This window comes from Myotis myotis, unplaced genomic scaffold (assembly GCF_014108235.1).
Source record: "Myotis myotis isolate mMyoMyo1 unplaced genomic scaffold, mMyoMyo1.p scaffold_m19_p_2, whole genome shotgun sequence".
Lineage (NCBI taxonomy): Eukaryota > Metazoa > Chordata > Mammalia > Chiroptera > Vespertilionidae > Myotis > Myotis myotis.
The window spans coordinates 193,203,381-193,228,346 of NW_023416324.1; the positions used below are offsets into that span (position 1 = coordinate 193,203,381).

Consider the following 24,966-nt stretch of genomic DNA (forward strand, 5'->3'; position numbering starts at 1 on the left):
TCATTCACCCACCAGTCTGAAAACAGCCCTCAGCCCCTCACCCAGAATGGCCAGGCACCCCAGTGAGGACCCCCACCGTGAAGGGTGTGTGACCAGCTGCAAACAGCCATCATCCCCTCACCCAGGCTGTCCAGGCACTCCAGGGGGACCCCCACCCTGAAGGATGTGTGACCAGCTGCAAACAGCCATCATCACCTCATCCAGGCTGGCCAGGAACCCCAGTGGGGACCCCACCCTGATCCAGAACACCCTTCAGGGCAAACCAGCCGGCCCCCACCCATGCACCAGGCCTCTATCCTATGTAGTAAAAGGGTAATATGCCTCCCAGCTTCAGGATCAGCGGAGCCTCGAGGCCTCCTAGCACCGGGATCAGCGTGACAGGGGGCAGCGCCCAAACCCCCTGATCGCCCTGCGGCTCTGTGTGTGACAGGGGGCGGGGCCACAAACTCCCTATCCGCCATGCTCTGTTCGTGACAGGGGAAGGCGCCCCAACCCCTGATCAGCCCTGCTCTGTGCCTGATAGGGGGGAGCTCCCCAACCCCCTGATCGCCCTGCGGCTCTGTGTGTGACAGCGTGCGGCGCCCCAACCCCCCGCCCATGGGCCCTGCTCTGTATGTGACGGGGCGGCGCCCCAGCCCCCTGATCAGCCCTTCTCTGTGCCTGAGGGGGGGGAGCTCCCCAACCCCCTGATCGCCCTGTGGCTCTGTGTGTGACAGCGTGCGGCGCCCCAACCCCTTGATCGCCCTGCGGCTCTGTGTGTGACAGGGTGCAGTGCCCCAACCCCCCCCCACGGGCCCTGCTCTGTGTGTGACGGGGTAAAGCCATAACCTCCTCATCAGCCCTGCCCTGAGTGTGAGTGTGGCGGCGCCCCAACCCCCTGATCCGCCCTGCTCTGTGTGTGACAGGGGGCGGTGCCCCAACTCCCCTATCGGCCCTACTCTGTGAGTGACAGGGGGGGAGCTCCCCAACCCCCTGATTGACCCTGCTCTGTGCTTGACAGTTTACAGAGCCCCAACCCCCGTGATGGGCCCTGCTCTGTGCGTGACAGGGGGCAGCGCCCCAACCCCCTGATTGGCCCTGCTCTGTGCGTGACAGCGGGTGGCACCACAACCTCCCCATCGACCTTGCCTTGAGTGTGACAGGGGGCGGTGCCCCAACCCCCCAATCGGCCCTACCCTGAGCGTGACTGAGGGTGGCATCGCAACTTCCCGATCCGCCCTGCTCTGCATGACAGGGGGCGGTGCCCCAACTCCCCAATCGGCCCTGCTCAGAGCCTGACCAGGGGCTGCACCTAGGGATTGGGCCTGCCCTCTGCCACCCGGGAGCAGGCCTAAGCCAGCAGGTCGTTATCTCCCTATGGGTCCCAGACTGCGAGAGGGCACAGGCCGGGCTGAGGGACTCCCCCCTCCCCGCCGAGTGCACAAATTTTTGTGCACCGGGCCTCTAGTATAAGTATAATTATCTACCTCAGAAGATTATTTTCTGTTTCACACGAAATGAATGTGAAAGAATCTATAAAATATAAGGCTTTAAAAACATAAGATATTTCCATAAATCAGTTCTTACAAATCTTTAAAATATAGACAATCTACTTAGAGTAAATTGTTGTGTGAGGAGCTTAATCAAATCTCTCATGTGATGCCCAGACTTGCCTTATCCTTTCACCCTGACTACTCAGATGGAAGTGTTTTTTAGTTTACTGTTTCAAAATATACATTATTTTAGTGTTTTAAGGGGCATCTTTCCCTGGCCAAAAACCCCCACAAAATACATGTTAGTTAGTATAGCTTTTGAATTATTAGCGTATTAGCAGTTTAAAATTATTTAACAGGGACAGTTTATCACTATAAGTGAGGGAGTGATATTTAATTGATCTTTAAGTAAACAAATGTTCTTTAATAATTAAAATGATCTGATGGTTAAGTACTAAAACTAATCCAGTATTTTCTTTTTTTAAATTTTAGAATGAAATTTTGGAAATTGCTCTGGATCAAAAAGGACTTACGAATGACAGAAAAATTGCTTTTATTGATAAAAATAGAGATCTCTATATCACCTCAGTGAAACGATTTGGGAAGGAAGAACAAATTATCAAACTTGGTAAAATTATTGTAATAATTTAGAATTTTAATTACTTTCCAATTTTCTTAGATCTACTCTGTCAGATATTATACTAAATAGCTTATTTGCTTGAATGTGTCTATGAATGCTTTGATCTCATAACATTTATTAGCTATTAGTTCCATTTCAATAGCAGGTCTTTAGCTGCCACAGCTAAGTTGGCAGAAAGACTTGCAAATTAAAAATATAATGGTTCTGGATAGGATATTCAAATATTTCCATCAATTCTTATGTGAATTTTTATACATGTTTTCACCATTATGTGATCAGAAAATAGTCAGACCTACCAGAAATTAGATGGGGTCTTGTATGTCAAGATATATTTTAAAGATATATTTTTAATACTTATTATATAGTGGAACTAACAGTACACTAACATTCTTTTTACAATAAGGAACAATGGTACATACTTTGGCGTGGAGTGATACATGCAATATCCTTTGTGGACTTCAAGATACTCGATTTACAGTGTGGTATTACCCCAATACAGTTTATGTGGACAAAGACATTTTGCCCAAAACATTATATGAAAGGGATGCCAGGTAACATTTTATTTCACAGAATTATTTATTATGTAAATAAAACTAATAGAGTGTCATGCCTTTGCCTCTAATTTTAATCCTGCAAATATCTTTCACTTTACTCAGTCAACTGAATACTTTGTTAAGCTAAAGCTAGCTTAGTGAGACTTAATTGATGGAACCAAGTTGAAAATGTTTTATAATACTACTTATTTACTTGTTTCTTATGTGAATATAATTTCCATTGTATGAGTATAATTTTAAAGCTTAATGTTGTTTAATGGTAACTCAAGTAGTTTTTTTCAATGTGGTTTAGTGATTTTAATATAGCCACTCTGAAGATTTTTCAGTGGTACACAACCTTGTGACAACCTTTACTCTCTCCCAGATTGTCATTGACTTTAAGCCTTTCAAGAATGTATGTGTTCTAAAAGTGAATTCAATCTACAATTTAATTTTTAAATTAATATTTTAATATTAAAGAAAAAATATGTAAAATTACTGAAAAGTTTTTTAAATTTTATATGCTTCAGAAAATCAAATACATTTATGATTTTAAATTCTCTAAGAAATAGCAAGGGGAGTCCTAGCTGGTTTGGTTCAGTGGATAGAGTGTCAGCCCGTGGACTAAAGGGTCCCAGTTTAATTCTGGTCAAGGGCATGTACCTCAGTTGCAGGCTCGATCTCCGGCCCTGGTCAGGGCTCCTGTGAGAGGCAACCAATCGATGTATCTCTCTCACATTGATGTTTCTCTGTCCCTGTCTTCCCCCCACCCCCTTCCAATCTCCCTAAAAATCAATGGAACTATATCCTCTAGTGAGGATTAACAAACAAAAGAAAAGAAAAAGAAAAAAAGAAATAGTGAGGGCATCTCTCACTCTTAACAAAATAGAATACAAAGGCTTTTCAACTCTAAACCTTAACTTGAAAACCTATTTGGAGTTCACTTTTAATTTTTAAATTTATAACCTTAACAAAACTGGACAGGCATCATTTTTAAAAGTTTTTAAATGAATAAAGAGAAGTTATCATTAAAGAAAAAAAAAAGAGAAGTTAGTCTCTTAAAGTTGACCTCTTCTTATGGTGAAGAAATATTCTTGACATCAGCTTAATTTTTAATGGTTTACACTTTAATACTTTAAAAGTTCAAGTAGAGTCATTTAATCATTTGTCTGATTTAACTTAGGACTGAGGGGAAAAGTCATTTGAAATGCTTTTAGGAATAGTTATCACATATATAATAGATTTGCCATGTTAAATAGTATATTTTGCTCCAAGTATAAATAAAAAGTTAGATTCAAATGTTTATTTGAATATATACATTCTCCATGGAATTAAATTTTTTGGATGTGCATTTTGGAAGTTGGATACTTTATATATATGTCCGGGATTAACTCTCCAAATTTAATATATATGAAAAATTTGCTCAGAATATAAATTGAACTTTGCTTTTTTTTTTTCTACAGTGAATTTAGTAAAAATCCCCATATTGTGAGTTTTGTGGGAAATCAGGTAACTATAAGAAGAGCCGATGGCTCACTGGTTCACATGAGCATACCACCATATCCTGCTATTCTCCATGAATATGTAAACAGTTCAAAATGGGAAGATGCTATAAGACTCTGTCGCTTTGTCAAGGTACTTACATTTCAGCTCCATAGTTGTGTGTATATTGTGCATTAGTTTACACAATGTCTTTGTCCATGATGAGAAATGACAACAGTTAAGGGCTGTGAAAATACACAATCAGGATCATGTCTTTTTTTATAAGTGAAGATATGAGTGATCCAGAGGGTGGGTGCTTTGTGATTTATTCTCTGAGGAAGCCATCATTTAAATGGGTAGCATCTCAACATTGATACATATAAAAGGTCTTCTGTGGAACTTTTCTAAAGTCAGGTTCCCAACTTCTACCCACACAGAGTTTCTAATTTCTTAAATCTGGGGAGAGGCCTGGGCATAGTTTTTAAGTTCCTCAGATGATTCGTGCAGCTAAGGTTAAGAATCTGCCTTAGATCAGCATTTCCCAACTTGGTTGAATCAGATTTTCCAAATGTGTTTGACCACAGAACTCTTTTGTTGAATATGGGTTAACATTCCTTAGAATCCACTTTAATGGAGTGACTTTTTGATGTTTTTCTTAAAAGGGGTTGTTGGTGGCAATCTGCTATAATAGCATTATCCAAGAACCTCCCCATTCCTCAGGTTCCCTGTATGTTGTATTCTTTAACATCTTATCAAAAAGACTGGAGGGTTGTTAAGTTATCTTAAAAGTATATTATGAGTTCAAATGGAATCTTTGATACTCAGAAAATTTAAAACATTTATTTAAAAGTAGTTCTCTATGTGTTATTAATGCATTTTAACAAAATAGCCACAGTGAAATTTCTACATCATTAAGTTATTGAATTATTCGTTCTTTCAATGCCAGGCTCAGTATTTTTTTATTTCAATTAAAATATAATTTTGTTATATTTTAAATCACTGTTTATTTTAAAAATTCAGCCATGTAATTGAGATAATTATTCTCATATTTCATTTTAGGAACAAACCATGTGGGCTTGCCTAGCTGCTATGGCAGTTGCTAATCAAGATATGACAACTGCAGAAATAGCCTACGCAGCGATTGGTGAGGTAAATAATGTTCACTTATGTCAGCGGTTCTCAACCTGTGGGTCACCAACCTGTGGGTCGCGACCCCTTTGGGGGTCGAACGACCCTTTCACAGGGGTCGCCTAAGACCATTGGAAAACACATATATAATTACATATTGTTTTTGTGATTAATCACTATGCTTTAATTGTGTTCAGTTTGTAACAATGAAAATACATCCTGCATATCAGATATTTACATTACAATTCATAACAGTAGCAAAATTACAGTTACGAAGTAGCAACGAAAATAATTTTATGGTTGGGGGTCACCACAACATGAGGAACTGTATTAAAGGGTAGCGGCATTAGGAAGGTTGAGAACCACTGTAATTATATATATGTTTTTTGATGGTCTTAGGCGACCCCTGTGAAAGGGTCGTTCAACCCCCAAAGGGGTTGCAACCCACAGGTTGGCGACCCACAGGTTGAGAACCACTGACTTATGTGTATATGTGTGTGTGTTTTGCCATAATTTGTTATATTTCTGTTACTATCCAATTCAAATATATTTTCTTTTATTAGATTGATAAAGTTCAATACATCAATTCTATAAAAGATCTTCCATCTAAAGAGTCAAAAATGGCCCACATATTAATGTTTAGTGGGAATATACAGGAAGCTGAAATACTACTTCTTCAGGCTGGCCTTGTTTACCAAGCAATCCAGATAAATATTAACCTCTACAACTGGGAAAGGTAATAAAAATAGTTTTTATCAATTCCAAAACCAGATTGATCTTCCTCTTTTAACTACCACTTTAGTAAATTACATTTTTCACTGTATTTCATAGTTTCCTAACAGCACAAAAGAATTTATTCATGTTTATATTTGTGAGTAGTTTGTAATTAAAGATTTATGCCTTCTCTGAATTTGTGATTGATTAAAAGTTAGGGTGTAAAGAAGAAAAGAGAGTCTAGGATGTATCCCAAATTTCTGATTTCAGTAATTGAATAATACTACTGAAAATGCTAATATTGCAGAGTTGGAAGGGAAAATAGTTCAGTTTTAGGCTTATTGAATTTGAAATATTTGGGGAGAAATATGTGATAATAGCTTATTAAATGGACCAGGGCCTCATGGGAAAGATTTGAACCAGAAATGTAGATTTTGGAGTCATCAGGAAATAGATGGTAGTCGAAGCCAAAAGAATGGATGGAATTAACCTGGGGATGTGTGGAGTGAGAAGGCATCGACAACACTTAGGGGATGAGTGAAAGAAGAGAAAGCCACTGGAAGATGGGGAGACAGCAGTCAGGCAGTCAGAGAGAAGAGCCAAGAGAAGTTTGTGATGCTACGGAGGAAAGAGGAAAGGATTTATAGTAAGGAGTGGTTGGTAGTAGCGTTAGCCTTGAGGCAGATAGCTTTCTAAGACAGAGTGGCATGCTTTTCCTTCCCTATGTGTTAGGTTCCCACACTCATTCTCTCAAATACGTGTCTGTCAGTGAACAGGGTTGTAGTGCTTGTATACATACACCCAAAGTTACTATGTTATAAAATTGGCATGCCTACTTTTCCAGGTTAGAAATGTCTTTCATCGTCTTTGTTTCTCTCTGGGCTCAAATATAACCCATAAATCTTTTCAATTACAGGCCTCTTAGAGTAGAATTTTTTATAGATATCCTATCTCTACTTTCCTTTAAATAAAAGTAACAAGAATGGCAAATAGTTCTTTTTGTCATTGACATACTATAGTCTTTTTATTTAATTTATACACTAATGATCTATATACTGTTCATACAATTCAGCCATTCTGTTTAGGATAGGTCATTTATTTATTTATTTATTTATTTATTTTTAATAACGTGCCTTTCTTTCTTTCTTTCTTTTTTTAAATATATATTTTATTGATTTTTTTTTTTTTTACAGAGAGGAAGGGAGAGGAATAGAGAGAAACATCCATGAGAGAGAAACATCAATTAGCTGCCTCCTGCATACTCCCTACTGAGGATGTGCCCGCAACCAAGGTACATGTCCTTGACCAGAATTGAACCTGGGACCCTTCAGTCCGCAGGCCAACGCTCTATCCACTGAGCCAAACCGGTTAGGGCTAGGTCCTTTATTTAGACAAATTGGCTGTCATTGTTTAATTGTACAAAAGATCATGAAAAATATTTTTGGTTCTATAAACATGAATAAGTCATTGTCCTAAATGTATTCTTAATTCATAAATTTTAAAGTAATTAGTTTGGAAAGAAACAGCATGAATAATATTTTTAAAACTCTATATTAAATAACTAATAAAAATTATGTATACCATTATCAAGCTATGAATGCATAAGAAATATGAAAGAATAATGTTTAAAGCATTCTTTCAACCAATATTTTTGAGAAATTATGATGGTAAGTGTTAGACACAACTATTTGTATAAGATTCTGAACACTGTACAGTATTAAAAACAAACTTTTTAAAGATCTTTAGCTTAAAAAGCTTACAATCTAGTTAGGAATTCTATTTTATTATCATTAATAACCAGTTAATAGTTGATCCGCATTATTCACCAGATCTTACTCCTTCAGATTACCACTTGTTCCGATCGATGGCACACACACTTTTTGAGTAGCACTTCAAATCATACGAAGAAGTGGAAAATTGGGTCTCTGGATGGTCTGCCTCAAAATATGAAAAGTTCTATTGGGACGGTATCCACAAATTACCTGAAAGATGGGGGAAATGTGTAGCTACCGATAGACATTGCTTTGAATAAAGCACTTTTGATGTTTCTCTTGAAATTATTGTGTTTTCTTGGATTACAAAATCTGCATTTTTAACCAGTTGACAGCCGATCTGCATTTTTAACTGGTTGATAATTAATCCGAATTATGGGTTAAAAATGCGGATTAACTTTTAACCGGTTAGAAATTCGGATTTTGTAATCAAAGAAAACAAGATAATCAAAAGTACACATTTCCCCCATCTTTCAGGTAATTTATGGATACCGTCCCAATAGAACTTTACTTGTTTTGAGGCTGACCATTCAGAGACCCAATTTTCCACTTCTTCATACATTTTCAAGTGCTGCTCAGAAAGTGTGTGTGCCACCAGTTGGAACAAGTGGTAATCTGAAAGAGCAAGGTCTGGTGACTACAGTGGGATATGCCGGGGATTGTGTGAAACACTTTCCATATATCATCTTATTAGTTATCACAGCATTTTACAAATGAAGAAGCTGAGGCAGATCTAGGATCCGAATTTTGCCTTCTAATATCAAAGAGGATCTGAATTTTCTTAGAATCATCGAACAATTAGATATGTACTGTTGGTAGCACTACTTATATTTTTTTACTGTTTATCTCTTTCATTATTTATCTTTGCAGATTTTTACATCATCTTTCCCCTTTCAAATGATTACTATACACTTATTTAAGGACAGAAATGTTTTAAATTTTTAATATATTTTATTGATTTTTTACAGAGAGGAAGGGAGAGAGATAGAGAGTTAGAAACATCGATGAGAGAGAAACATCGATCAGCTGCCTCCTGCACACCCCCCACTGGGGATGTGCCCGCAACCCAGGCACATGCCCTTGACCGGAATCGAACCTGGGACCCTTCAGTCCGCAGGCCGACGCTCTATCCACTGAGCCAAACCGGTTTCGGCAGAAATGTTTTAAATTACATATACATAGTAGGTTTTAATATTCATGCTCTTACTCTCTATGCCATACTCTTAATCATTTTGCAGTGCTCTCTTCAAACCTAAGTATACATACATAACAGTGAGTCAGTGTCCTAGCAGGAAGATGAAGATATTGCCTCTGATGGCTTCTATTGATAACTTATAATATAGATAAATAATATATATTATTTGTTACGTATAACATATATGATGTCCTCTGAACATTTCTTGTACCTCCTTGACTAAGTGAAACTTACCTCTTCCCAAAGGACACTCCTTCTCTACCTCTCCTCTCAAATGGAGTCAGTTATTTCTGACTCCACAGTTCTTAGGATCTGAATGTGAATGGAGTTGGTGTCCTTTTTGCCTCCCTCATTTTTTTCCCCTAGCTTATAAAATCTCTGATCCTTTGAGAGTTATGTCATGTGACCCGGCTTTTTTTTCTGCGTAATTTCAAATCTTCCCTATTATTTCTATATCCTGCTCCCTGGACCGCCCTTCTCCCCTACCTCCAATTTTCAGCAAATAAACCCTACCTTAAGATATTAGATCTCAGGGAGAGGGAAAACAAGAGGGCCAGAGGATTTCCTGGGGAAAGAATGAACCCTGGGTGCTCTTTATTCCTCCCGTCTACCTGCCACCCCCCTTTCCTGTGTTCCTTGCTTGTTGTCTTAACTATAAACCAGTGAGTTGGTCAAGTGCTGGTAGACCTTTGTGTCTACCTGATAAAGATCCAGGAGCATTGTTCCAGGATTCTGATTACTATTACACACTTGACTCCAAAAGTGCACCTATCATCTAGCCCTCTGACCTGCCATATTTGTTTCCAGCATCTGGCTGTCCAGCTGCCTTTTCAGCATTTCCATTGGATGTCTCATGTTTGAGTTCAAATTTGTGTTTATTCCCTCCTAAACTTGGTCCCCTTCCAGTAACCTATGTTATCTTGTCAGTCCATGCAAAGCTGGAAATCTAGGACTTAACATTTCACATTTTCCTTATACTCCACCCCCATCTCCCAATTACCAATTATTTTTCCTCCCAAATACCTCTTACTCTTACCCACTTTACTAGCATCCCTAAGATGATCCAAGTTTTTCTCAGTATCACATCATCACTGATCTCTGCATCTGCTCTTCCTCTCCTCCCCTCCTTCATTATGTAGTCATAATAATCTTGTCACAGTGTGAATCTGATCATGTCACTCTTGACCTCTGACACTTTGAAATGAAACCCGAAGTTTCCCATCTCTTTTAGCATAATTATCAAAGACTGAGTAAAAAGGACTTCAAGTAGTCAAGAAGTTACTATAGCTGCGAAGAAACTTTTATGTATTGTCTTCATTTCCAAATTCTACAGATATTTCTGACACCACTTGGAATATTTGTTGCTATTGCATATTCATTCATTCAGCAGATATTTATTGAGTGCCTGCCATATCAGGCATATTTAGACATTAAATGGAGATCTGCTTTAAAAAACACACACGAAAAAAACAATCTCTTGGTGAAGTATCTGGTTATTTAAGAATACCTGTTTGGAAAGGTTGTTGAATAGGAAAAGGGCAAATGTGGTGGCTAAGGATGGGGACTATGGAGTCAGACCTGGGTTTGACTTCTGGTTCTGCATTTATAGCTCTGTGATCTTAGACAGGTTACTGAGGCTCTGTAAATCCAGTCGTCTTATGTTGAAAATGACGATAATAAACCTCATATTTATTGTCAGGATTTTAAAATTGTAAAAATTTCTTTGCATACTGCCTAACAGTAAACCTACAATAAATGGTAGCTATTGTTCATTTTTAAAATATTTATCGAGTGCTTTCATGTGCTAGGTTTTAAGCTTTGTGAATACAGCAGTGAACAAAATCAACCAAGTTCTGTGATGATAATTTTTTATTCTAAAAGGTATGGCTAAGATAAAAAGGTTGGAGTAGGAGTAAGAGGGATATATATTTAGATCCAATATAAGAATCAGTTTATAACAGCATAGTCCAAAGAATGGATTGGATGATAAATATAGTAGATTGCTTTTAAAATTCCTGAACTTCTATATTTGTTTAAAACCTTTAGAAAGGAACAGATTTTGATGTGTTATTCCATTTGAGAAGCACAGTCTCGCTGGCTTGTGCTTCTGTCATTCCTACTTGAATTTGAAAATTGCCTGCAACCTAACAAAATACAATCCTTAAAGACTTGTAGGTAAGCAAGTTCACTTTGGATATTTGGTGGTGGTCTGTTCTGAAAAACAGGTGAGGCGTAGAAACTAAAACTCCAGATACACATATTGATTCTCTATGTAAGTATTAATAAAAATAATTTCTCTACTTCTACCAGTTATATGAAGTGATTTTGCCTTATTTAAGTTATACAAAAAATCATATTTAGAGTTATCTTTTTATATAACTTCCTTCTATTTAAAATCAGAGAAGATACATGGATTTATTCCAACCCCATAATCTAATGTCACATTTGTTTGGTTGCCAAATAACCATTTGCTAGAGACATACTGTTCCCATTACCCTTATATAGTTTGGAGTGAATTACCTCCTAAATGTGGTAAAGAAACATTTTATACCCAGAGTGTACTTTTAGAGAACATTTAAAATAGCACATTTGAGTGTTTATCTTTAGCCATTGCTTTTTAATCAGATAAATTAATACATATTTTATAATAATAATGGCTATAATGATAGATAATGCTTAGTATCTACCTAGTATCTAAATGCAGGATTAGGCATCATATTCTATCCTTTCTACGTAATTAAATGTATTGATGTTCCATAACAAAGTATCTCTTTGGAATTTTTGTAAAGCCCCACCCGGAATGGATGCTTACATATACTCCCCACTTAGAACACTTCTAGCTGTGTGAAGTCAAGAACTCCTTCCCTCGTCATGTACAATCAGAAAGAATGGGAAACGGAACTTCTAAAGTGCCAAAGGGTGGTTCACCAGAGTTTCCACTCACACACACATCACTGGAATCAGAGCCTTAGGGATATACAGTATAAGGGGATGAAATGGGAGAGGGTTAGAAAGATTAAGGCAGATAATCTTTAGTTCTCATCTTTTGATCCTCTATGAATAGTTTTTTGCCTTCTCCTATCTTCCACTTTGTTCCTATATGTTCCAATACCTCTACATTCTTTTCTATGTATCCTTTTTTTCCCTGAAAGACTTCAAGTTACAGAGGAATAAAGGAACTTTGTGAGGAGTTTGTGATGGGTAGCAAATACCCTTGAATTTAGCAATATGTTTTATGCCAAATATATTTTTATAAGAACTTGTGGTAAATTTTGGCATTATCATTTGTATTAATGTGACTTACATTCATAATTTTTTCATATTGTATTTAACTTCTCAATTGTCTATCAATTGTCAGTTAATACACACAGCATATCTAAAATCTTAGAGATTATTTAGTTTAGATCAAACCAAAGCATGCTAAGAGTTAAGTAGATTTTCCTACTAACGAGTCACATGTTGCAAAAAAATCGAGTCAGTAGTCAATATTGTCTAAAACAGTGGTCTGCAAACTCATTAGTCAACAGAGCTAAATATCAACAGTACAACAATTAAAATTTTTTTTGAGAGCCAAATTTTTTAAACTTAAACTATATAGGTAGGTACATTGTTATTAACTTAATTAGGGTACTCCTAAGCTGGCCTTTGCTAAAAACATCCTCAATCTGATTGAGGTACATTCGCTGAGGTCGACCCCTTCCACCTCTCCCATCCACACTCGTCTTGTATACTTGTTTCAGATAGACCAGTGTGGATGGGAGAGTTGGAAGGGGTTGACCTCAGCGAACGTACCTCAAAACAATGTACCTCCCCCGCGCTGTGTATCCCGTGGCCCACCTGTGCTGTGCCTCTTGTCGCCCGACCGACTGACACCCCCCACTTCTTCTAAAGCCACTTCTTCAAAATAGACTCGCCCAGGCCGAAAACCAACTTCTGCGCATGGGCCACAAAGTTTCAGTCGCACTGTACGTGCGCGCCCGCACGTGGTATTTTGTGGAAGAGCCACACTTAAGGGGCCAAAGAGCCGCATGTGGCTCGCGAGCTGCGGTTTGCCGACCACTGGTCTAAAACAACAAATTTATAATAGTTGGCTCCGATAAATCATGACTGGCCTATTCAGAAATTGTAAGTCATGTTAGAAAGCAAGAAAACTTGAGGAACAATGTGCTATGACTCTTATGATGGCTGTTTCCCATACTTTAAAACAAGATGACAGGGAACAGTGTTAGGAGAGCTATATATATTCTGCTGGATTGTTCCTCACTCAGCTAATGTGAGTTATGCACAGGATCACGGGTTGAGATGCTGTTCAAAACCTGCATACAAACCCAGCCTGGAACTGCAGATTAATCTTTTCATTTTCCACCATAGTATCAACATATAGATTTTATGTCTGTAGTGTTGTAATACTGATTTCAGCAATTCATTTACTTCTTGTCTCCTATTTAAATATTACCTTTAAAGTAACATAGTTATATAGATACTAATTAGAAGTTAGTATAGGCCAGTCATGATTTATCAGAGCCAACTATTATAAATCTGTTGTTTTAGATAATATTGACTACTGACTAGATTTTTTTTAGAATTTATATAAAACTTAAATGGCTGTTAACTTTTTCTAAGAATCAAATGGCAAAGGTGTTTTGTCAAACTTATCCTCAAATTTTATTTTCATAATATTTTAAATTTGCTATATTAACAAATTTAGTTGAATATTAAACAGAAAAAATCATTATAGATTTACAAAAATAGTCAAGATAGCTGAACCAGTTCTATTGGGGGAAAGTTCATTTATTTGCAGTTTACTATGATTTCAGTGAATTTTCAATGAACACTTACCATACATATACTCTGTAGTACTCACCAAAAATAAATGAAAGCCAAATATTCCTTCAGTAAATGTATAGGTTTTTGAAGGAAACAGACTTATAATAATTATAATAATTAGTAGAGGCCTAGTGCACGAAATTCATGCGGGAGGGAGGGGGGTCTCCCTCAGCCCTACCTGCACCCTCTCCAATCTGGGAGCCCTCGGGGGATGTCCAACTGCCAGCTTAGGCCCAATCCCTGCGCCAGCCTGGTCACCCCTAACTGCCCTCCCCTGCCAGCCTGGTCACCCCTATTAACTTTTTTTTTTAAATCTTATCCCCTTCACACACAATTGTATTTGATTTCCTTATTGGCTTCTCCCTGTCACACAATTTTTTTCTCTCCTTTATGTAACACTTTTTCCTACTGACTCATCATTTATAAACTTTTCTTTCCTCCTTATTTCCTACTTCTGTTCCATCATCCTTCTTCCCATCTTTCTCCTACCCTCCCTCCCTCCCCACATTCCTTCTTTCCTTTATCTTTACTTCTGCCCTCCCTCCCTTTTTCCTTCCTTCCCACCTTAATTTTTTTCTTCACTTCCTCCCTCAGACCTGCTTTGCTCCCTCCCCCATTTCTTCCTTCTTCCCATTCTCCTTTTAAGCTCTACGGGCTCCCTTGAAAACTTTTCTTCCCTCCCTCTATCTCTCTCATCCACATTCTTCTCTACTTACTTCCACTGTTTTAATATCTATCTACCTGCCTAATTATTCACTCATTTATCTGTTTTTCTTTTCTTTTCCTTCTTTAACTCTGCTCTCTACTGGCTCCTTTATAAAGTTCTTCCCTCCCTCCTTCCCTTCTTAAAGCTTCCATTGGGGTGGGGGTGGCGTTAACCCCCAACCCAGAGCTCAGCCCCGGCCAGGTGTTCGCCACCCCCTCTTCCCCGGCTTCCCTGCCGCTGTCCTGCTCCCATTCCCTGCCCGGGATGCCCGGCCCAGTGAGGGTGGCCAAGGCCCGCGCAGCCTGGGCACTGCTGCCACAAAGCAGGAGCGCCTTCGCCCAGAAGGCCTCAGACCGTCCTACACTCTCTCCTAGACCCATGGACGCCTCCCAGCCAACGGCCGCCACTGCCCTCCTCCCGCATCTGGGTGGGGCTCCCCGCCTGCCCCTCGCCGGGTGCACCTGCTCTCCACCACTCCCCTCCCCCCCGCAGTTGCCACCCCATTCCGCATGCAGTTTCCTTCCCCTCCTGTTGTATCCTATCCTACTCCAGGCCTTACAGCTGCCTGAGCAGAGGTCAGGAACGCAGCCTGCTGATCTGGTTGTGATGTGATGCTGTAACAGACAAATTTGCATATTCCTCTATTATTAGATTAGATAAGCAGTGTTGTAATAACACTATGCATAAAATGTTATGGAGCACAGGTAAGATAATGGTCATTTATTTCTACAAGGGGAGCTGATCAGGGAGATGAGATCATGCATTATCTGGACCTTGAAGTATAAAGAGAAATTTGCAAGATGGATGATATAGGGAATGACGCTTCATACTGAGGGATGAGTGGAGGGAACAACATAGAACCTTTGTCCCACCCTCTTACCCTATAGAGGCTAATACAGCAATGCTGATAATCCGTTTTATTCTCATTATAGGGCACTTGAATTGGCTGTTAAATACAAAACACATGTTGATACAGTTCTTGCCTACCGTCAAAAATTTTTGGAGACATTTGGTAAACAGGAAATTGATCAACGATACTTGCAGTATGCAGAAGGTGTAAGTATTATATAGTATTTTATAATGTACTAGAGGCCTGGTGCATGAAATTTGTGCACGGGGGTGGGGGGATGAGGTCCCCTCAGCCCAGCCTGCACCCTATCCAATCTGGGACCCCTCGGGGGATGTCTGACTGCCAGGTAGGCCTGATCCCGATCCCGGGGATCAGGCCTAAACTGGCAGTTGGACATCCCTCTCATAATCCTGGACTGCTGGTTCCTAGTCGCTCACCTGCCTGCCTGCCTGGTCACCCCTAACTTCCCCGCCCTGCCAGCCTGATCACCCCTAACTGCCTCTGTGTGCTGGCCTGTGTGCCCCTAACTGCCCCCTCTGCTGGCCTGGTTGCCCCCAACTGCCCCCTCCACCGGCCTAGTCACCCCTCACTACCTCACCTGCCAGCCTAATTGCCCCCCAACTGCCCCCCCTACTGGCCTGATCACTCCAACTACACCCCCCCCGTCAGCCTGGTCGCCCCTACTTGCCCCCCCTGCTGGCCTGGTCACCCCTAGCTGCCCCCCTGTTGGCCAGATTGCCTCTCACAGCACCCCACCAGCCTGGTTACCCCACGCAGCCTGCTGTTCAGTCATTTGGTCATCTCTCATTAACCCCCCTGCCAGCCTGGTCGCCCATGAAGCCTGCTTGTTCAGTCATTTGGTCGTCCCTCCCTAACCCCCCTGTCAGCCTGTTTGTAGGCAGCCATCTTGTGAGGGGCATGATGGTCAATTTGCATATTACCTCTTTATTATATAGAACGTTTTATGATTATATATAATACTAGAGGCCTGGTGCACAAAAATTTGTGCACTCGGCGGGGGGGGGGGGGTCCCTCAGCCTGGCCTGTGCCCTCTCGCAGTCTGGGACCCCTCGGGAGATAACGACCTGCTGGCTTAGGCCTGCTCCCGGGTGGCAGAGGGCAGGCCCAATCCCTAGGTGCAGCCCCTGGTCGGGCTCAGAGCAGGGCCAATTGGGGAGTTGGGGCGCCACCCCCTGTCATGCACAGAGCAGGGCAGATCGGGAGGTTGCGATGCCACCCTCAGTCACGCTCAGGGTAGGGCCGATTGGGGGGTTGGGGCACCGCCCTCTGTCACACTCAAGGCAGGGTTGATGGGGAGGTTGCGGTGCCACCCCTTGTCACCCACAGAGCAGGGCCGATCAGGGCGTTGGTGAGCCCCCCCCCGTCACTCACAGAGTAGGGCTGATAGGGGAGTTGGGGCACCGCCCCCTGTCACCCACAGAGCAGGGCGGATCAGGGGGTTGGGGCGCCGCCACTCTCACACTCAGGGCAGGGCCGATGGGGAGGTTATGGCTCTACCCTGTCACACACAGAGCAGGGCCCGTGGGGTGGGGGGGTTGGGGCACCGCACTCTGTCACACACAGAGCCGCAGGGTGATCAGGGGGTTGGGGAGCTCCCCCCTATCAGGCACAGAGCAGGGCTGATCAGGGGGTTGGGGCGCCTTCCCCTGTCACGAATAGAGCAGGGCTGATAGGGAGGTTGTGGCCCCACCCCCTGTCACACACAGAGCCGCAGGGCGATCAGGGGGTTTGGGCACTGCCCCCTGTCACGCTGATCCCAGTGCTGGGAGGCATATTGCCCTTTTACTATATAGAATAGAGGCCTGGTGCATGGGTGGGGGCCGGCTGGTTTGCCCTTAAGGGTGTCCTGGATCAGGGTGGGGTCCCCACTAGGGTGCCTGGCCAGCCTGGGTGAGGGGATGATGGCTGTTTGCAGCTGGTCACACACCCTTCACGGTGGGGGTCCCCACTGGGGTGCCTGGCCAGTCTGGGTGAGGGGCTGAGGGCTGTTTTCAGGCTGGAGGGTGACTGAAGCTCCCAACCGCTCCTTTTTTTCTTTTTTTATTCTGGGCCAGCTTTAGCTCTGAGGCTCCAGCTCTTAGGCCTCCGCTGCTGAAAGAAGGTATCTGGTTTGTTTCAGTTCTATAATCGAAACTCTGTATCAACTCCAGCTCTGAGATCCCGGCTCGCTGAAAGCAGGTTTCTGGAGTTTTGTTTAGCTTCTATATTTGTAACTATGTTTCAAACTGCAGGCTCAAAGGTCGGCAAGGCAGGCCGTCACTGAAGCAAGCAAGCCTCATGTTCAGTTTAAGCTGCCTGGCTGCCGGCTGCCATCTTGGCTGGCAGTTAATTTGCATATCGCCCTGATTAGCCAATGGGAAGGGTAGCAGTCGTACGCCAATTACCATGTTTCTCTTTTATTAGATAGGATTGAGACAGAATTTGAATAATTCAGACCTTAATGTAGCGAGTACATACTCATGTTCTAAACATACAATGGTCTAAAGAGAGAATGAGAGCCAGGAATGAGAGTCATCTCAGGTTGGTAGCTTGCAGGAAAACAGAATAAAGAGGGAAGGAAGATGAGGAGCAACCAGTGAAGAGAGGGAAGTTGACTATATAAGTAATAATTGAAGGCATATGTCCTAGAAGTATCTAAGAAGACGGGATCAGTCAGGAACTTATGTGAAGAAGTTGTTCAGAGCCAGAAGGGAAAGAGATAAGGATGGATACAGATAAGATGAATACAGGTGAGCACAGGAAGGAAATTAAGTGAATTTATGTCTGATGGCCACTCTATTCTCTGTAACATAGGAAGCTGATGAGAATAAGAGAGATGGGATAAAGAATGGAGAGCCATCTGGTATGATTTTCAAATTACTCCTTCATGAATAAGAATTGAGTAGGAACTAGAATAAGAAGTGTCAAATAGTGTTGACATTCCCTATAATAGAAAATAATGTGTTTTAGTATAGAAGTCACTTGACAGCTGTCATGAACACATCCTTATGTAAAATTTCATTATTAAAAATACTCTATTCCAAGGACTAAATGATCAGAACACTGTTCTAAAACTAGACAGATGCCAAAGTGAAACTGAAACATGGTCATTAGGGCACCGGTCAGCTGGCACCCTCGTTGGTGTTCTAACAAGTAGCAAACGTAGATGTCATCAGTTTACCTGATGGACTTCTGTTGTACCGAGCAACAGCCGTTCAGGGTACCATCAATACATGGTTTTATTGTGACTGATTTGAGAAACATATGTAAGTCCGTTTCAGGCCAGAAGAAGCCCAAAGCATTCACCGAGTTTGTCTTTCTCTCTACAAATGTTTTGTTAGACATCAAAGTGAGTGTTTTGCCATTTAAAAAATCTCAAGTCCAGCCTGATTTAAAAATGAGTCTTTCAAATGATCTAACATTTGCTCTGCCTTTCAATAGCTGTTCCTTGCGCCTGAGCACAGACATTCATCTTCTGTTAGTAAGAGGATTCTTTTAATTCATTTATTTTGTGTATTATAGGAAAAGTACGTGAAATTTTATCTTTTTAAAAAGATGACCAAAAATATCCCCAGATTAATTCACAGAAATTTGGATAAAGGATATTGGAATAAAAAGTAACCAAATACGTAACTCCATCAACTTCCAGCACAAAATAAAGAAGGCAGGAATTCCCATTAAGGTTAATCTCTCAGGGACTTAAGATAAATCTGTTCAAGCAGCAAATAGTACTTTAGTGTGGTGTAATATTACTTATTCCACCCAGTTCCCCTACATGAAGGTGAAAACATTTCACTTTTGGCTCAGTCTTAGGAGTTTAGATATATTTCACAGTAAATCAGTTAGTTTAGACTAGGACCTAGTTTTCCCATGTCTTGCCTGAGAGGACACACATTCCTCAATTAGTGGTCTCCAAACTTTTTGGAGGAGTGGGCAGAGATTGAGGGTCAAGTGTTAGAGGGGACTTTTATTGTAATACTAGAGGCTCAGTGCGCAAAATCGCGTGAGACCCAGACCAGCCACGCTGGCGGGACCCCCAGACCTGCCACGCCATAAGACTGAGACCTGCCACACCGCGAGACCCATCAATGCACCTCCTAGTGACTGGTTGTTTGGTTGTTACGGCGTTATGGTCACTGGCCTTTTATAATATAGATTTTCCTTTCTTTTTTAAACAGGAAGATGGAACTGTTATTACCTAAGTCAGTGGTCAGCAAACTCATTAGTCAGCAGAGCCAAATATCAACAGTACAACAATTGCAATTTCTTTTGAGAGCCAAATTTTTAAACTTAAGCTATATAGGTAGGTACATTGTTATTAACTTAATTAGGGTACTCCTAAGGCTTAGGAAGAGCCACACTCAAGGGGCCAGAGAGCCGCATGTGGCTCGCGAGCCACAGTTTGCCGACCACTGACCTAAGTGATTAAAAATTTAAGCAAAAAAAAGACAGGACAGTTCTATACATGTGTTGGAGTATTTCAATGCAGTGGCATAAAAGATGGATTTAAAAACAGAAGAATGCTTTTTCTTAAAGAAATTGTTCATAAGACTTAGGGCAGAGTCTGTGCCTGATACCAGGGCAGGGCAGAGGTGTGTCATCAAGGATCAAAGGGAAGGAAGTAGACTCAAATATTATCACCTGTCAGTGATTCTTGTTGTGTGTCCCAGCCTTGCTTTCTCACTACTTCCTCTGATACTTTAATCACCACTATCTACACTAATAAAAGACAAACATGCAAATTGACCGTACCTTTGCTACACCTTAAGCCATGCCCACCAGCCAGTCAGAGCGACTATATGCAAATTAACCCAACCAAGATGGCAGCCGGCAGCCACGGAGCTGGAGCAAGCAGGAGGCTTGGTTGCCCCAATGATGGAGGAAGCCAAGCTTTCTGCTTGCCACGACCTGGCTCTGAGCTCCACTCAAAGCAACAAAGTTTCAATTATAGAAGGTAAATAAACCCCAGATACCTGCTTTCAGCCGGCTGTGGCCACGGAGCTGGAGCGAGCAGGAGGCTTCCCTCCTGCCTGCCCTCGCCGACTCTGAGCTCCTCTCAAGGCTACAAAGTTTCAATTATAGAAGGTAAATAAATCCCAGAATAAAAAAAGGAGAGGCTGGGAGCTTCCGTCGCCGAGGGGCTTGGCCAGCCTGAAAACGACCCTCAGCCCCTCACCCAGACTGGCCAGGCACCCCAGTGGGGAACCCCCACCTTGAAGGGGGTGTGACCAACCTGCAAACACCCATCAGCCCCTCACCCAGGCTGGCCAGGCACCCCAGCGGGACCCCCACCCTGATCCGGGACACCCTTCAGGGCAAACCAGCCGGCCCTCACTCAGGCACTAGGCCTCTATCCTATATAATAAAAGGGTAATATGCAAACTGACCTTAACAGCAGAATGACTGGGAATGACTGGTCACTATGACACATACTGACCACCAGGGGGCAGACGCTCAATACAGGAGATTCCCCCTGGAAGTCAGTGCGCTCCCACAGGGGGAGTTCTGCTCAGCCACAAGCCAGGCTGACGGCTGCCAGTACAGCGGTGGTGGAGGGAGCTTCTCCCGCCTCCTCAGCAGCGCTAAGGATGTCCGACTGCAGCTTAGGACTGCTCCCCGCTGGCAAGTGGACATCCCCCAAGGGCTGCCGGGCTGCCAGAGGGATGTCTGACTGCCAGCGTGGGCCTGATCCCCCAGGGAGCAGGCCTAAGCCGGCAGGTGGACATCCTCCGAGGGGTCCCAGAGTGCAAGAGGGCATAGGCTGGGCTGAGGGACCCCCCCACCCCGAGTTCACAAATTTTTGTGCACCGGGCCTCTAGTCCTATATAATAAAAGGCTAATATGCAAATTGTCCCCTCCACCCAGAGTTCTACCAGGGGGCAGGGCTGGTGGGCCAACTGCCCATGGCCCCTCCCCCCAGCCAGCCAGCCAACCTCCCGTGGTCCCTCCCCCTGGCCAGCCAGTCCTGATTGGGACTGGGCAAGATGGCCCCAATTGCCGGCCAGGCAGAGGGACCTCACCCGTGCATGAATTCATGCACCAGGCCTCTAGTAATTTTATATTACTTTAAGAAGCCATTTTTGCAGAGTATGCTCAAGGGAAGCAAATGCTGTCCTGTCTTTCCTCATAGCTAGGCCTCTAATGTAAACCTCAGAATACAAGCAGTGAAGAGCTGAGCCATTTGCAACAGGCTTGGTGGAGATCAGTCCACATTCTCCCCCGTGTCCTGAGATCCCTGCGCAGAATCTGGAGGCCCAGGGCACTGTTTGGATGTGCCTTTTATAAGCTTCTACAACAAGATTTTGGTCTTTTGAATCACAATGAGAAGTATTTGCTTTTTATTGTGCTTATTGTTATGGTTGGTCTTATTCTTAAAACTGTATCTTTTTTTAGCATTAGTTTTTCTGAACTTTTCTTTCATGCCCTTTTACTCTAATATTTTAGAAGTCATGCATTCTATTTTTGTTTATTCTGGGTTTCTTTGGATTAAACAAAAATGTCTTTTTTTCTACTGCAGCTCCAAATAGATTGGGAGAAAATCAAAATCAAAATTGAGATGGAAATTAGTAAAGAACGAGAGCGATCATCAAGCAGCCAGTCCAGCATGATTATAGGGCCAAAGTACTAAATGCCATACTTACCTTTAAGAAGTTTTACCTTCTGAAACGAATTCTGGTGAACCAAGGGAAAGCATGTGTTCTTCGCTAAAGAGAAAGGTAGAATCTTTAAATATGAGCACTTGCTGTGTATTTAATGCTAAAAGTATATTCAGAAACACTAAACACAATAATTGATATAATTTCATCTTTTATATTTTTTAGACTAATAATTCGTAAAACATTCCTATTTATTCATGATATTCCTATGTAGTGTTGCTTACATTCCAGGTTTTTGTCCATTATTTTATCCCTGAATCTTCAACATGAACAAATATTAATGCTGATAATAAAATATTGTACTTCTAAAAATGTATGCTATCATTAATTTCTGTTCGACCTCTAAATCATAAAGTGCTCTAAAAGTTTATTTATACAACAAAAATACAAGAGGATGGATTTATGAAAATGTACACCACATATACTTGTATAACAATGTTCATAGCATTATTCACAGTAGTAAAAAGGTGAACAAAAAGATGAATAGATAACAGATGAATGGATAAACAAATGTATATATGTATAGTGGAATATTATTCAGCCTTAAAAAGGAGTGACATTCTGGCATATGCTACATACAACATGGATGAACCTCGAAAGTATTATCCTAAGTGAAATAAGGATATGACCCCACAAGTGTATGACCCCACTTATCGGAGCTACCTAAAATAGGCAAGTTTATTGAGACAGAAATGAGAATGCTGGTTGCCAGGGGCTAGGGAAGGGAAAATGGGGGAGTTATTGTTTAATGAGTATAGAATTCCTGTTTGGGAAGATCTAGGAGAAAGGAGAGGTCTGTAGGGGTAGGTGGGGAGACACAAGCTCATTTTTCGTTTTGCCTGCTTTACTCTGAAGCTACTCTTTCCCTACAACTTGACTTGAGCTGTTGGACATCACTCCTGGCCACTTGTGACCCAGTAGATCATGTGTTCACCATGCACTGTGCATAACTTTTCAACTGTAGAAATTTCTAAAATAGACCATTTCAAAGCAATTTAGAGCAATTCAATTTTTCAGATGTTTTGAGAAGTCCTAGATTATCGAAAATGATCTTGATACTCTTCCACTGTAAAGCAGTGTTCATATTAAATTTTTTAATTGAAAAACACTTTATAAATCTGTGGAAGTAAATCAAGTGGCTGTGAGCCTATCTCTATTTGGGAAATATTATCACCAAAATAGAGAGTTTAAAATGACTTCAGGAACAATAAAACCTCTACCTAAACTTAGGTCCTAAAGTATATTTTCTTTTTCTAAAGTCAACTGGGACTGTACCAGAGAGCTAGTGACAAATAATGTTTACTTCTACACAAAAATAATAAACTAGATTTGTGAGCCAAGACAGTTCACATGTCTAGCATTAAGTGCTAGAGCAAGCATGTCAAACTCGCAGCTCGTGGGCCACATGTGGTCCACAACGAATATTTTTGCGGCCCAGCCAATATAACAGTAAGAAACGTTTTAATAAAAATTTTGTAACTTAATTTTTACAATATCCTGTTATGCATAATTATTAATAACGAACTACAATGTTCACTAATGACTAATCACTATAATCGTGTTGTATTCATTTCCCTTTTGCGTCTTAAGCACAAACTCACCATTTCTCTCCACTAATACCAGCAGCGAATATTTTAGCAGCCGATTGCCATGTCATTAGTCTTGGACTGACTTGCTTGGTGTGCGCAACAGGAAATATTTCGCTTTCAGAGAACAAAAAAAATAGGTTTATTTGCTTTACGCTTATTAATTTGTACAGTTATTCAGTGTCTAGTAAGTTAATGTTCAAGAAAAAATATTAATTTTTCTTTAAATATTCTATTATCTTACGTTAACGATTACTCATATATTTCATTCCTTTGTATTCAGCATGTCTCTATAGAAATAAACCTGCGTTTCTATGAAAATTGAAGCTTTTGTTTTTTGCGACCCATATAAACTTAAACCTTGTTTATTTGGCCCATGTTGGCCTTTGAGTTTGACATGCTTGTGCTAGCAATGGTTCTTAACCTGTGGGTCACGACCCCTTTGGCGGTTGAACGACCCTTTCACAGGGGTCGCCTAAGACCATCCTGCATATCAGATATTTATGATTCATAACCGTAGCAACATTACAGTTATGAAGTAGCAACGAAAATAATTTTATGGTTGGGTCACAAAATGAGGAACTGTATTTAAAGGGCCAGAAGGTTGAGAACCACTGTGCTAGAGGGTACTTTCATAGAGATTAATATTTATAATGTGCCAGAGGATTAAATTCTTGAAATAAAATACAGAGATGGAGAGCAGTTGCCAGGGGTTAGGGACTAGTGAGAGGGAGAGGGTGGCTGTGGCTTTAAGGCTATACACAGGCAGGAGCAGCTCTGTGGTGATGGGACAGCTCCCTGTCTTGATTGTGGTGGTGGTTACATAAAGTTACACGTGTGATAAAATTGTACAGAAAAAAAAGCCTTAGGTACAAACCTGAACTATACATATATGTTTACTGCGGATACATCTATATGCAACAATAATATAGAGACTATTCTAGAAGGATACCACACAGTGGTTAACTCTCAAGTTGGAGGAGTGGGCAGGGATTGAGGGTCAGGTGTTAAGAGGGGACTTTTTAAAATAATATTTTCCTTTCTTTTTTAAATAGGATGATGTATGTGTTGTTACCTAAGTAATTAAAAATTTAAGAAAAAAATACGGGACAGTTTTTATACATTTGTTGGAGTATTTCAGTACAGTGGCATAAAAGGTGGATTTAAAAACTGAATTTTCTTGTGCGTGTGTTTATATTATAATATGGTTTTATTACTGGCTCTTTCCCTCAATGATATATTAAATCATAACCATATTTCCATATTGATAGCTGTTTTTAAAAATTTCTTTATTGTTTAAAGTATTACATTCCCCAATGACCTCTCCCTGGCCACTTCCATCCCCCAATAGATGCATTGTCATAGTTTAAACGCTGCAGAATCCCTCTTTGTATGGATAGAACAT

At 41.3% G+C, this 24,966-nt stretch overlaps 1 protein-coding gene across 6 annotated transcripts in view; it reads left to right on the forward strand.

The window, feature by feature from the left end:
* The window catches only part of IFT80 (intraflagellar transport 80), a 113,339-nt gene extending 91,130 nt beyond the window's left edge, over positions 1–22,209 (forward strand). Inside the window, exons 14-20 of one of the 6 annotated variants that reach the window (XM_036351328.1) lie at positions 1,965–2,100; positions 2,516–2,663; positions 4,109–4,280; positions 5,187–5,276; positions 5,819–5,991; positions 15,402–15,525; positions 21,837–22,196. In XM_036351328.1, coding sequence (XP_036207221.1) covers positions 1,965–2,100; positions 2,516–2,663; positions 4,109–4,280; positions 5,187–5,276; positions 5,819–5,991; positions 15,402–15,525; positions 21,837–21,947 — 954 coding nt within the window. In that variant the 3' untranslated portion in view covers positions 21,948–22,196. Of the gene's footprint in view, positions 1–1,964; positions 2,101–2,515; positions 2,664–4,108; positions 4,281–5,186; positions 5,277–5,818; positions 5,992–8,218; positions 8,242–15,401; positions 15,526–21,836 lie in introns of those variants that run through there. The other 5 variants (XM_036351331.1, XM_036351334.1, XM_036351330.1 and 2 more) reach the window with 5 other exon arrangements.
* The last annotated feature ends 2,757 nt before the right edge of the window (positions 22,210–24,966 follow it).